The sequence below is a fragment of the Gastrolobium bilobum genome, unplaced genomic scaffold (assembly GCF_033153095.1).
Source record: "Gastrolobium bilobum isolate Gb01-03AN ecotype WA unplaced genomic scaffold, APGP_CSIRO_Gbil_v1 utg3131, whole genome shotgun sequence".
Lineage (NCBI taxonomy): Eukaryota > Viridiplantae > Streptophyta > Magnoliopsida > Fabales > Fabaceae > Gastrolobium > Gastrolobium bilobum.
In genome coordinates this window covers 53,935-69,048 of record NW_026896554.1, presented here as the reverse complement: position 1 = coordinate 69,048, position 15,114 = coordinate 53,935, and the positions used below count along the sequence as shown (strand labels likewise).

The 15,114-nt window shown below is 33.4% G+C and overlaps 2 protein-coding genes across 2 annotated transcripts; one reads left to right on the top strand and one right to left on the bottom strand.

Moving 5' to 3' along the window:
• Positions 1-226: 226 nt before the first annotated feature.
• On the bottom strand, positions 227-2,291 carry LOC133300508 (uncharacterized). Its single transcript, XM_061500070.1, has 4 exons — positions 1,842-2,291; positions 1,560-1,694; positions 1,221-1,442; positions 227-1,072 (listed from the first exon to the last, which is right to left on the bottom strand). Exons 1-4 carry the CDS (start codon positions 2,289-2,291, stop codon positions 227-229), a joined length of 1,653 nt encoding a protein of 550 aa, XP_061356054.1.
• Positions 2,292-10,133: 7,842 nt separating this feature from the next.
• Positions 10,134-14,306, top strand: LOC133300515 (inorganic phosphate transporter 2-1, chloroplastic). The gene is made up of 3 exons (XM_061500077.1): positions 10,134-11,133; positions 12,002-12,193; positions 12,944-14,306. The coding sequence occupies exons 1-3, from the start codon at positions 10,402-10,404 to the stop codon at positions 13,763-13,765; spliced, it is 1,746 nt and encodes a 581-aa protein (XP_061356061.1). The 5' UTR covers positions 10,134-10,401; the 3' UTR covers positions 13,766-14,306.
• Positions 14,307-15,114: the final 808 nt, after the last annotated feature.

The window sequence follows — 15,114 nt, the reverse complement described above, 5'->3', positions numbered from 1 at the left end:
TAATTGAATCTGTGCTAAAACTCAAAACAATTTCTTTTTCAATGTATGTAATCAAAGAATCATCAAGAAATTGGTCTTCCATTCTATTTCGAAACCTGGTCTTGATTATCTTCATAGTTGAGAAAGATCTTTCAGTGGTTGCTGTAGATACTGGAAGAGTGAGTACAAGTCTAATCACTCTATCAATAAGAGGGTAAATGATGGACTTTCCAGGTCTTGCTAGCCCTTAACATAATTCAGAAGTAGTTGATAAATTAATCAAATCTGGATGTTTAGGAATGTCAAGCTCAAAATGTTGTAACTCCATCTTCAAATGTAATTTTTCCCGTTCTGTGAAATCTCTAGAATAAAATTTATCATCAAGTTTGCAAATATCATCACTATTAAATGACTTGTACCTGTTTCTTGGATCTAAAGCCATGCTCAAAGTAAGTAATTCAACAATATTATCATTGAACCTGTTATTTAGTTCTTGTAATTGATAATCAATTGTAGCACAAAAGATATTTACCCTGTAAAATTTCTCAGTAGAAAAATCACTTTGTTCATTTCGAGCACGACCTCTCCTTCCAATATATTTTGCACTCATATCTGGAATGTCAATGTCATGTTTTCTGCAAAATTCTTGAACATGAACTAAGAAAGCATCCCAACCTGACTCTCTTAATTTCTGAAGTAACTCTTTTGTAGTTGAAACCAGATGTAAAGAATTTGAAATATCTTGAGACTTTAGTTGCAAAGCTTGACAAAGGACTTCAGTAATACCCATAAGTTCCTTCATAAGGTGCAATATGATGACAAAATCAAAAGAGGTCAATGATAAGTATGCATTATCTGCATCTCCACGATGTGATGTTGTCTTTCCTTCATTAGAAATATTTTCAAGAACTCCACATGTGGCTTTAAACATTTGAAACAAACTGCATATCGAATTGTAATGAGAACTCCAACGAGTAGCTCCAGCTCGATGCAAAGTACCAACCTGATTAAGACCAACTCCTGATTCGAGTTCATCAATAGCAATCATTCTTGCAATTTTCTTTGTTTGGGCAACCCTTAACTCATCATTACGCTTACAAGAAGAAGTAACAATATTAATTATGAAGTTCAATTTTTCAAAAAATTGATGAACATGTTTTACCTCATGAGATGCAGCAACCAAGGCAAGTTGAAGGCAATGAGCTAAACAATGGACATAATAAGCATATGGACACATGTACAAGATTATGGTGACGAAGAGAGTTGCATAGTTCTTGTTTCAAAGTCTTAGCACTTGTATCTTCCACATGTACAAGACCGAAAAATCTTTTCCGTATAAAACCATCTTTATCTACGAATCTCAAAACAATAGCCATATGCTCTTTTTTAGATACATCACTAGCTTCATCAACAATAAGACAAAACTTGGCATTGGAGATTTCTTCTCGTATTGTGTCCTTTACCTTTTGAGAGAAAACATGAAGAATTTCCTTTTGAATTCGAGGGGAACAATATGAAGCATTTTGAGGAGCTTTTTTAAAACAACCGATGCAACTTCTTGATTATAGGAAGCTAAAAACTTTATCATCTCCAAAAAAATCACCCTGATTAAGTGAATCTAAGTTTTCATCATGACCTCTAAAAGCACATCCTTGCAAAGCAAGCCATCTTGTCACGTCCACAGAAACTTGTAGTCTCAAACGATTAGCTGCAATCTGCTGAGAAGTAAGTCTTTCAACCAATATCTCAATATGTTGAGATTAGTTCATAAGATCACTACATGATCTCACAACATTTTTATGCATTGAGATAACATTTTTTCCGACATGGCGCAGAAAATCACAATTTTCTCCATCATTAACCTTTTTCCAATTTCTGAATCCCTCAACAACAAATGTACTAAGTCCAAAACGACCATTGCCATCTGGTTTACTAAATAAATAACAAGGCAAACAAAATGCAGCATCTTTAGTTAGAGAATACTCTAACCAAGATGGAAACAAATCAAACCAGGAAGAGCAAAAGTGACGTCGATTATTTTGAAGCTTGCACTGAAATGGACCAAGTTTAAGATACGCACGACAAATTTCATCTTGTTGATTTATAGGAAATTTCCATATTGGAGGGCGTAGTGCAGGATCTCTTTCCAATGAAGCAAGATCATCTTCTTTAACCACTTCTTTATTTTCAATTCTAGGAGACTTTGGAGAAGGAGTCTCAATATTTGATAATTCAACATTAGGAGTAGGTGAGGACAAAGACTCACTATTCTTTCTCTTAAAATAAGTATCAATAGTAGCACTTTTCTCCATAATAATCACTACAAAGAAAATAGAAAATATACAATTATGAATTATTTATGGTTTGCAATTTTGTATTGAAACAGATCATTCTAACAGGGAAGGATATGCATTATGTCATCAAAGATGAAAATAAGCTTGCAAAAAATAATTATAAAATGTGTGCTCTTAGAAAAGAAGCTGACAATTTATACAACAATTAGGAAAGTATGAAGCATATATTATCTTCATGTAACAATCTTTTTCACATGTATTTGTACAGGTAACAACAATTAAAAGTAAAACTTAGAGATCGTACACGTCAAAGTCTCTCATTTGATATGCCTTATACATCTCTTGGAGGGACACATGAAAATCGAATTATTTAAATAATTAAAGGAACTTCTCATTCTAAGAATCTACAAATATACTATTATACCTGTGGAGCTCGCACAAATGGTAGCTAAACAAATTCTTGAGTTAGAGCCTAAAAATAGGGCTATTTTTGTCTTGTTATATAATATATATGCTGCCTGCAAGAGATGGGAAAACTTGTGAAGTCAGGAAAATGATGATGGAGAGGGGAATTAAGAGAAACCCATTTTATATTACAAAAAAAAAAACATTTTCATTACTTGCCTGGTTGCCGTTGGTGATGGACAACGAAACAAGGAAAGAAGGATGTTCTTAAGGATGAACTAGTTGCCTGCGCTGGTTGGTTGCCGTTCTAAGAGTCTGCAAGAGTGTAGGCTGTAGGCAGAACTCAGAAGCATGGGGAACTGATTACTGAAGGCAAAAACGTGTATAACACGGTAGGTAGTTTCAGCGTCACATTTTACACATATTATAAATTTTTTTAATTTTAGGGGGGCGGGAGCCCACCCTAGCCCCCTAGTGGGTCCGCATGTGCATATTTGAGCTCATATTGTGAAAATTCATACACCTATGATCCTTCAAGTTGTATATCCATATTTTGAGAGTATTTATTTATTTCCAAACACTTCTTTCTTATATATTTGAGTTGAAAAGGTTGTAAGACCTACTGAGTTTGAAAAGTGTCCAAATACCTAAGGAAATTTGGAGATAATTGTAAGGTTATCAAGTACCTGTAAACTTAGAGGTAGTAAGGTTGTCAAGCACATGAAAACTTGAAGGTTGTAGCAATTTATCAAGCACCCGTTAAGCTTGACTAATAGTGAAGAATTGTTGATTGGCTTGTAGTCTAGACATAGGTTACAAGTGATAGTGATCGAATCAGGATAAATTGAGTTTGCATTTTTCTCAACCCTACCTTTTATTTCTAACACTTCAATTGCTTCCCTAATATCTAATATGTTCTAGTTTAAATTATATCATTATATTAGATTGTATATTATGGTTTGCTTGAATGTATTGACTAATTTTTATTATGTCTTATTTTGTATAAATGCTAATTTAGAAATAAGAAGGGGGCATTTGCAAAAAAAAAAAATATTCAATTCACCCTCCGTCTTGAGTATGGAAGCCACATTCCTAACAATAAGATGTGAAAATTTTAAAATAGGCAAAATAGCTATTCGGATAAGAGTCTCTAGAATTAAAAGGAAAAAGAACATGTTTTCCTGAAAGTAAGTTGTACAATTGGGATTGCAGAGCCATAAAAGCAAAAAATTTAAACCCTAGGTTCATTAACCCATTCAAATTTTGAAAAGAAAAAGTTTGACTTGTTGCCTATCGAATTGCCATTTTCCCTCATTTGTCAATCCTTCATGAAATATTCCACAAGTCTCAATTCAGAAAATATATTTGTTATTCTTCAGAAGTCATAGATAATGAGTTAATTTAGTTATAGAGAATTTCAAATATGAAATAAAACCAACACATATTGTTGATCATAGTGTTATTTGTAAAAGGTTGAGGCTAGGAAACTCTATCGAGGGAGTAAAAGAGAAATAAGAGAAATTAAGAGCGAAGAAACTCTATAAATAAGAAAAGTGGTAAAAGGAAGGAACATTCCAAAAAGAGAATTTAAAGTGAGAATAACTTGTGCTTTTTATTTATTTTAAAATAAAACCCATAGTAGTGTTATTTTTATTATTTTGCTTTTTCTCTACTTTCCCTAATCGGTCTCGATAGGATATTCCTCTTTGATATTTTTAATTTATTTAATTATGATATCTATAATAACGTGAATAATTAATTTATATTAATTAGGGGTTAATGTGAAATAAGAGGGTTAATAAGATGAAAAAGTAAATGTTGAGTTAAGTCACTTTTCGGGGTAAAAGTACAAATATTAAAATTATCAAAAAAAGTACAATTATGCAAAGTGGTGGGACCCTAAACAAAATTAAGTGTATTACACTTTATCTAAACCTCAATGAACCTAAGGTTACAAGTGAATTGGTTTGAAGGAATGGTTGAGTTGTAAAAGAGAAGTAAATTAAGGGTAAAAGAGTCTATTACTTATGGGAGATATTTAAACCAAAAGTCATTTTTCTCTCTCCTCCTTTCCCCACTTCCTCTGCATTCCAGGGTTCATTCCCCCAAGACACATATGTTCTTCTTCATCATCCTTCAAAACTAGTGACCATGTGAGAAAGAGTGAGGCAGACCATAAAGCTTCATCTTCTTCTTCTTCTTTCCTTTGAACCACCAAGAGTTGAAATAAGAAGCCACTACTTCCACTTATATCTTTTCCCCTCACCCACTACCATGGAACAACCATCTTCCCTTCCATTTTTTTTGGTGTACCACTTTGATGAGCAAGAAAGAGAGGAATTAGTCCTTCAATGAAGCTTAGAGCTTTATCCTTTCATACTCGAGGGGTTGAAAGTAAGAAATCATGACTTCCTTTAGTCACTTGATGGGTTTTATGTTGTTAGGGTTTCAAAATATCGGGGAAAATGGTAGGGGTGGTTTAAATCTTGAAATTGAAAGTTGATTCTGATATATATAGTGTAGGAATATTGACTCTTGTGTTTAGTTGATTGGAAAAACCTTCCTTTGACCCATTATTGGGTTAGGGTTTGAACCTTGAAATTATAAGAATTTAGGATAAGTTCCCTAAATTAGATCTTAGAGAATTATTAGTATTTTGGTTATAAATTTGTGTTATATGTGGTATTGAATAAGCTCACACATTGGTTGAGGTTATGGGAGTGTAACTTAAATTGTTGGCTCTTGGCATTAGAGGAGAAAGGCTTTGGAATTAAATCTATAAAAGGTAAACTTTTGAATATTGGAATTAATCCCTCTTGTTGTAACAGAATGGATAAGCTGATAAGTGCAGATTTTGAATTCAAATCAAGTGCATCAAAAATTTTTCTCAAGATAAGCATGGGATAAGGTTGTTTTGAAGATAATTACTCATATTAAATGAAGATAACGCCCTATCATCGTCCTAAACAGCTAGGAAGATCAGATTAACAAGGATTCAAATTCACACCAGAAGATCAAGCTATAGCACTAGAATTGAGTATTGCAAAACTTTTCAAAATATCTTCTTCATGTTTCTAATTTATCATTTCTACCAAATTTTCATATATAAAATGATTATCAATATGTTTAAACAACCTATGATACATAAACTACCAAAATCATACAGTCACTTAGCTTTATGCATTGATATTTGGATCTTGAATCATCTTTTGAACTTGATACTCAACTTGTTGAATTTGTCAATGTTATGATATTTTGTTGGACTTGATATATACACTATTTTACCATGGCTTATGACATTAAACTTCTCTTGAAGATTGTCCATGTTTTGTTGTCTCTAATATTAGTTTTGCCATTCAAATTCTTCCTTGTTTCTCTTGATCCATTGTTAACTTTCTTCAAGGCTCATCCATGTTCATAACATTTTGATATGTCAATATTATTCTTGTGTGGCTCCATTATATATCTTCAGTCTTCATATATGGTTGATTATTTTTTGCTTTTAATCAAAGTTCTTCTCTTTTTTATTGTCTCTTTTGTTATCATCAAAAAATATATTCTATCTACACTAATTATTGATAAGAAAATTAAAACAAAGTACTTTTCAATCTGAGAACCTTAAGTGTAAATTGTCTAAAATTTATCGATCCACAACCTAAAAGAAGAAGAGAGACCGAAATACATTTTGCCATCAATATCTAAAAGCTTTGAGTTTAATAATTGTACCTACATCACAATAATGACAGAGCAAGCTCTCACATTTTAGAAATACAACTCCCAGTTTATACATCAATTTGAGATTTGAAAGAGTATGTAATTTGTCGATTCAATCTAACATTAACCCAAATCCAATAACACAAACGATGCTCAAATGGAGACATGAATACACACAAAAAAGACAAAAAAAAATATATTTTACCTTCATTGTTGTATCTCATAGGCATGGTCTCTATATCAGCTTCGAACACCCCAAAAATGCACACTTTATTATGAACATCAAAGTAAAGGGAAAAATAGTAAAACAACATTCTAATTCAGAACCAAATTTAAATTGAACAAATACAACTAGAGAAATTTGAAACAAACATATTGCAGAATGAAGCTCCAAATTCAAGAAATAAGACTTCAACCTAAAGAAGAAAAAGAAGGAAAAACAAGTTTAAAACTTGAAGGAAAAAAACACCACATCAAAAACCATAAAACTACATGCAACTATAGAAGTCCAGAACAAACCCTTTACGAAATCAAACTTGCAAATTTAGAATACAAATTTCGATCCAAAATAAATAAATAAAATGCACATGTATATTCAACAATGGAATTCTAGAATACTTGAAGCGTTGGTAAGTTCTCAACGTAGAATTATTTGGTAGTATCGTTAACAAGGAAGAACAAATCGCAAAGAAGTAAGAATAAATAGCGAATATTGAACAATTTCTAGTGATATCACTAACCACAAGCATGAATCTAACAATGAATCCTGAACCATGTTAACAAATTGGCAACGTGATTTACTATAAGTAATCTAAGTTAGGATTCAAGGAGTTTGAATAGAATAGGCATTGGAGTTTATGAGTATGTAATTAGAAGAGTCTAAATGGAGGAGGAGTTAAGGTTTGAGATGTAATGTGAGTGAATGATTGAGTGTAATTTATTTTATAAAGGGGTCAATTCGATTCTCAACCCTTTTAAATTAGTTTTGTACCGGATGAAAACCAAACCTTTTGAAAGTTAAAAAATAACTAGTTTGGATTTAAGAATTGGTTAAAACAGCAGGTCTTTTGGTGTAATTTTCAATTCAATTCAGTTCTTTTGAATTTTTTGCCCACCCCTGCTAGTAGTATAAGATTGACATTTTGGATGGATTAGACTTCTAACATCTTTTTGTTGTATTATGCTAATATAGAAGTTAATCTAGCTGTAATCCCTCCTTATTTTGAAATATATGTATTTCAATCTTTAATTGTAGGCTCACACACCACTAGACACCTTTACATTTTGTAGTCAATTTGTACTGACTGTATTGGAATGATTATGTTTAACTTTAAATCCTATAATGTGTATCTCAATTTCTATTTTCATTGTTATTTTGTTGATTTTGAAAAACGATTATTTCGTATTTCAGACTTTATCTATCGTGCTATAGTCAATGTTACCGTTGAACTTCTTATTCCTGTTGCAAATTGTAAGAATGCTTGTGTAGAATTCATATTGTTATGAATAAGTAGGTTGGAAAAGAAGAAGAAAAAGGAATGTAAAAGGGTGTGGAGGAAAAAAGTCACACATTGGACAAAGAGAGAGGTGAAACAAAGCATATAAGGCTCAACCTCACCCTTAGGACATCCTATTTCTATGAAGGGGGAAGACTTAGGTGACCCTTAGTCAACCATATGTGCGCGCGCCACCACTCTAGCCCTACTTGAAAATATATTTTCATAATTTTTTTATTATCCAAATTACCCAAGTATTTTAAAAATGCCCTCGATATATTTTTCCTCCAACGTTCAAATTTTCTAACTAAAACATTGCGTGCATTTTGCCTTATGTGTCATATTGGCACAATGCTTTGCTGACATCGCTCCATTAGATGTGTGAATCATGGCAAAGGCAAATTTCCATTTTATGAATAAAACTAAGGACTTTTGAAAACACACTATATTTTTTTATTCCCACTCTGCATGCTATCATTTTATTTTTGCATACATAAGTCAGTGCAATTCTATAAGCATTTGGTTGTATTCGACAGAGCTCTTGATTGGAAGTGTTGTCATTCAAGAGATGAAATCTATTCTATCTTGGGAGTCGATTATCCGATATACTTGGGCATCGATAGAGAGGACAAATCTCCTTAAGAAGTTTTAGTTGAGCTTAGACCAATTTTGCATTATTCTTACTTACATTAATATTGTGAGTTTAATCTGATTGTATTTATACATAAATTATTTATTATTATTTTTAAAGGAAAAACTACTCTTATGTTGTTAGAGAGTAGCTCTCTTTCTTACACACTCATTGATTTTCGTTTAGCTCAAAAAATTTTATAAGTGAGTGGGTCTTACCCATAATTGCATTCATGATAGGAGAGAATTACACTCTTGTGACATGAGATTAATAAAGTCCACTTTTAAAAGGATTCTTTGAACGCAAATTCTTCCTACTAATAACTTTTGTGGTACTTGTTTGGTCACACTTTTCTACAACAATTATACCTCTATTTTTTTATTGGTTTTATCTTTTTTGAGGGTTATTAAACTTGTTCATTGATTTCTTGAAGGTAAAGAAGCATGTAGATTCCCTCTCTTGAATTTATAGAACCCCTTGTTTAATATATATCTTTTTAATAATTTCTAAAAAAATTCTTTTAATTTATACATTTTAAATTTTAACAAAACTCGAAAATGTTCTTGCAAAGTATGATGAATTCTCAACTAGATACCTATCCAGCTATCCTAAACATTTCTTTAACAATTAAAATAAGAGAAATAATTATTTTATATTGCATAAGATATGGGTTGGCCCGCCCCGCCCCGCCATCAACCTGTCAAAAATAGGGCGGGGTGGGTTGATCCACCATTAAATATGGGTTAAAAAAATAAATCCACCCTGTTTTATGATGGGTTGATGGGTCAACCCACTAATTAAAAAAATTAGTTAAAATTCAAAATAAAATTATATTTTATGAATTTTTCCAAAATTATTTTATTTTATTTGACACTTCTCTTAATTTTTTCAGTCTCAATCTTAAATGATACTAATATTCAGTTAAGCATTCTTTAGGAACTCATTTGTCTCTATATATAGATAACATTTGTCATAAATAAAATTTTTATTCTTTATTTTTTCTAAGGAGTACTAAGATAAAAAAGAGTTGGATATCACAAAATTTAGTGACAAATGAAATACTACTTAATTGTAAAATAATAATAATAATAACTCGGTGGGTCAACTCGTCTCGCGACAGATTGAATCTGTTTTGACCCACTTTTAGACGAGACAAGTTGAAGTGGGTTGGTGGGTTTAAAACCTCAACCCTACCCGCCCCAGGCTCAACCCCTATTGCCACTTCTAGCATAAGATAATTATCTTATGCAATAAAGATAAGATAGTGGAGTCTATTATTTAAAAATAAAATAATGATTCAAACTATTTTATTTCTGTTGCATACAATAATTATTTTATGATAAATATATCCCTTAAAATAAAAGCAAAATTTAAATCTTTAAGGAGGGTGACGACACCACAGACAGACAACAAAAGAAAGAAACACGAGAGCAACAAGGCAAGCCAATCTTCCACGTGTAAGTCCAATAAACACGACATGTCATATTCTCTTTAGCTTTGGATAATGGTATATCTGAACGAATTTCTTTCTTTCTTTCCCAACTTCAACCACAACATTTCTGAATTATTTTCTAGCTACGAATATATGGTTGGTGAGGAGCAACAACACCTCAAGAACTATAATCACCACCACTCATTTCCATCAACCAAAGCAAGCATCCAAATCCACTCTTACCTCACAGCTTCCCCCTAACAAAAATCTACCCATCAAAATGCTGTCTTCCACATTCCCTTCTCTTTTTCTCTACCACCACCACCTACTACTTTTTAACTTTCTCCATGGCCAAGAATCTTCATGAATAATCCCATACAGATTCCAAAAATAAAAACACACACACCCTTTTCTCCCTCATTTTTTTTTCACCATTTTTCTCTATAAGACATGAATCCCTCTTGTCGCTTCTCTTCAACTTCCCTTAGAAATTCTTATATCTGCCTCTCCAAAAACACTTCTCCTTTCTTTCTTAGAGAGTGTTTTCATCATGTCAAGCCTATTACTCTATCACAACCAATAAAAAAGGCTTCTTTTTCCATTCTCAGGCTTAAAAACTGCAAACTTTCACACCCTTTTGCCACTTTATCATCTTTTGCAGAAGCTGAAGGGGAAGAGGAGCAGAAAGAGGAAATTCAGCTAAATGGGCATCATCATCAGCATGCAACACAAACAAAGAGTAAAGAGACTGATGATGACTTACCTGGAATTGAACAAGCCTTCAACATATCTTCAACCACTGCTTCTGCTATATCTATATGCATTGCAATGGCTGCTCTCACTTTTCCTTTCTTCATGACATCTTTGGGACAGGGTTTGGCCTTGAAGACCAAGTTGTTATCTTATGCAACACTGTTATTTGGGTTCTACATGGCTTGGAACATTGGAGCCAATGATGTTGCAAATGCTATGGGAACTTCAGTGGGATCTGGTGCCTTGACACTTAGGCAAGCAGTGTTAACAGCAGCAGTGTTGGAATTTTCAGGAGCATTGTTGATGGGAACTAACGTGACTAGCACAATGCAGAAGGGAATCCTTGTAGCTAATGTGTTTCAGGGGAAGGATTCTCTGCTCTTTGCTGGGTTGCTATCTTCACTTGCTGCTGCTGGTACTTGGTTACAGGTAACTAACTATTTTGGTTTATATGTCACTGTTTCTGAGTTCATCTGCTAAAGTTTTCAAGTGAGGTCATTAAAATAAAAATCTCCATCAGGAATTAGAATAAAAAAGCCAATTTCAATTTATCACTTAAAATAAAATACTCAATCTGGCTTTGTGAAATTGGAATGATCCTATGAGGATATTAAGAGAACTGGTATTTAAAAGGAATCTAGAAGTTAGGAACTTTGAATTTCTGGCTAAAATTTCAAAGCCAATTTATCACTTTTTTTTCTTTTCTTTTTTACCTTTTTTGCCATTGGAAACATGTTATCTTTAAGAAATAGGTGTGTTCCTTAATGTACAGTTTTAAAGTATCCTGTTATGCTATATATGAGGGTACACGTAGAAATGCAATTTTTTTTCATGTATGTCAGGAGCTGCTGAGATTATATTCTTTCCCCTTCAACGTATCTTGGTTGTGTTGTTGTAATTGAAAAGTAAAGGGACATGAAAGAAGCATAATAAAAATTGATAAATATATACTTCTGAAACTGAATTTCTTTGTGATTTGTGTCCAAAAATTGTGTCATTTTGAATGATTGAGGAAAATGGAACATTGACCTCAGATTTGTATCAGCAAAGACATGTCTTGTTTCTTTACTGATCAGACTTTGAACCTACTGGTGTCAGATGCTCATTGCTTCCTTGAAGCAACATGTATAGTACTATCTGGACCTGGTAATTGACCTTTTTGTGTCACCAAGGAACTAATAATCATTTGCTTGAAGTTTTGTTCAAATGATTTTTTTTTTTAAGAAATATGCTTTAGTTATATCTTCAAACAATCCAATGAAATTCATTAGCTATCTAATATCTTTGTGTTATGCAGTTTGCATCATATTATGGTTGGCCAGTATCTACTACCCATTGTATAGTGGGGGCAATGGTGGGGTTTGGTCTAGTTTATGGAGGTGCTGGAGCTGTTTTCTGGGGTTCACTGGCTAGGGTGATTTCATCATGGATTATCTCACCACTAATGGGAGCAGCTGTGTCATTTCTAGTCTACAAATGCATCCGAAGGGTAAGCTCTTTAATCCAACATGCTTACTGTAATACAGAAAATGTTCAGGGTTTTAACTTTTGCTGATTTGGTTTCATAGGTAGTCAAGGAAAAGTCAATAAAATGCACAAAGAAAGGCTTTTTAATCCAAAATTATTTGAATTTAATTTATATGCACTGTCAGTAAAAAAAAGTTTTGCACTGTCATCTAATGATATGTACTCAAATCATTTAATGAGTTTACTAGCACAAGAGTTGTCGAACTCATTAAATGATGTGGCAATACATCATTGGATGACAATGTCAAACTATTTTACACATCAAATTTAAAATCAAATTATTTTCCTACTCAAATTTTGCAATGAATCATAAGGGGTATAGAATAACTTGACATATTATAATAGTTTGGATTTGGAACCGGCAAGCACGTAGATCAACTGACAAAGGGTTGTTTCAGCTTAACCAGTGGTCTTGAGTTCGAGTCCTAAGTATGTAGTTGTATTAAAATCTTGGTAGAGAGAGCTTTGTCACCCTTGTGGTACTGCCCGGCTCGATTGGATTAGTCGATAATTGATAAATTGGTGGAGAAATCTCAAAAAAAAATAAAAAACTTTAGTTATCATTAGAGACTTTATGGAAAATCCTATTTTCAAACATTTTTGGTTTGAAGACTTTATGGAAACTGCTATTTTCATGGTTTAAAATTGTTAACACTTAAACAGGATATGTTAAATTCCTGCTGATACAAACACTAACCTTTTCCCCATCCAGTTTGTGTACAGTGCACCTAACCCGGGACAAGCAGCAGCTACTGCAGCACCAATTGCTGTATTTGTGGGTGTAACTGGGATTTCTTTTGCTGCTTTTCCACTTAGCAAGAGCTTTCCTTTAGCCCTGGCCCAGGCTTTAGCCTGTGGAACTGCTGGTGCTTTTCTGGTTTACAGAATCATCAAAAAAGAGCTTGGACATCTTCTTGTCGAGCCAAATACTCAACAGCCGGAACCAAAAGAAGATACTCCCCACCAAAATATAGGATTCCTCTCTGATGTTGCAGGTCCAAAGGGTACCCAACTGGAAATAGTTTATGGAGTCTTTGGGTACATGCAGGTTCTCTCAGCATGTTTCATGTCATTTGCTCATGGTGGAAATGATGTCTCCAACGCCATAGGTCCATTGGCGGGTGCACTCGCTATTCTTCAAGGCGGTGCTAGAGGAGCTGAGATTGTCATTCCAACTGATGTTCTTGCTTGGGGTGGATTTGGAATTGTTGCAGGACTAATGATGTGGGGTTATAGAGTGATAGCTACAATTGGAAAGAAAATAACAGAACTGACACCAACTAGAGGATTTGCAGCTGAGTTTGCTGCTGCCTCTGTGGTTCTGTTTGCTTCAAAGCTGGGGCTACCAATCTCAGGAACACATACTCTAGTAGGTGCTGTAATGGGAGTGGGGTTTGCAAGGGGACTTAACAGTGTTAGATCAGAAACTGTGAAGGAGATTGTGGCTTCATGGGCAGTTACTATACCTGTTGGTGCTATGCTATCAGTATTCTACACATGGATCCTGACTAAGCTTTTGTCCTATATTTTATGAGCGTGTGTTACATGATATGAAGAACAGGTTATGTATGTGATTAATTCAAGTTACTTGCACCGTGTTTCACATGATAATTTTTTTTGTGGTACAAACTGGAGAAGAGGATTGGTGTGACAGCACAGGTATCTTGGGTTGATGGCTTTTAACTTAGTTGGCAAGGGATGAATCATTGATGTTGGGATCTCAAGTCAAGCCTGTGATTGCTTATGCATGTTTCCTATCAGAGGGTAACTTAATAATCAAGAAAATGAGAGTTAAGAAACTGTCAGCTCCAGTTCTTTTAGACCTATTACTTTTTTCAGGGAAAATATTGGGAAAAAAACCAAAAGTATGTACTTAATAGATTTATTTTAGCCTTGTTGCCTTATATCTGCTTTAAATGCATTCCTTGAAACACTCTTCAGTAATAGAGCAGTGAGATTTTAGGGACATAAACCTGTTTATTCAATAAGGGTACTTGATATCTAGACCAGATATTTGTAGAACAACCTAATGTTGTGAAAAATGTATAAGAGCAATAAATCGGACGTATAGAGGTGAATTAGAAGTTGAGCAGAAGAAAAAAATTGTATCAAGATAATTTGACATATTCGACCTTTGGTTACTGAAATTTAGACAATGGGGCTTATGCAGAAAGCAGTAATAACAACTAAAAGGATGTAAGTTTTATTTTACTAAAATGTTTGAATTTCCATAAGTTTTAATTTTATCGTAAGGTTCAAATTTCATAATATTAGCCACGCAGTTAGATTAGTACTGTCAATTTACAAACAAATTCAAGGATAGAGCTCACGCAGAGAGTCGAAGCCATCCGGAAACCATACAAGAAAAAGATAAAGTTGAACATTAATATCAACTATCAAGATGTGATGTAGATATCTGCATTCTAAATCGTAATGAGAATAACTCAAAATTCTACTTGTGTGTTAGATCTGTGATAAGTTATACCAGTAGTACCAATATTTCTATATAAATGGCTCCTACGCTTTTCTTCCTCTTTTCCTCTCTTTAATAGGATTCAACCGGAAAGATAGAGATAAAAATTCAAAGAAAGCAAGAACGGAATATTATAGAACTTTGAGAGTGTATGTTGGGCTCATTGCAATTAGTTAAAGGAGAGAGATGGGATGATTTTGGGTGGGTTTTCTCGCGCATGAATTACGTTGTAGAATTGGGAATTTGGGGTATCTCTTTGGAAAGGTTATGAGATTCTTGAGAGTGAGCGTGACTCGTGAGAGGGTTTATAATAATCCTAACCCGTGTAATTATGAGATTATATGTGATTAAGAATTTAATCATACATAATTGAGTTAAGTAAAAAGGTTTAATTAAAGGGTTTAATGTTT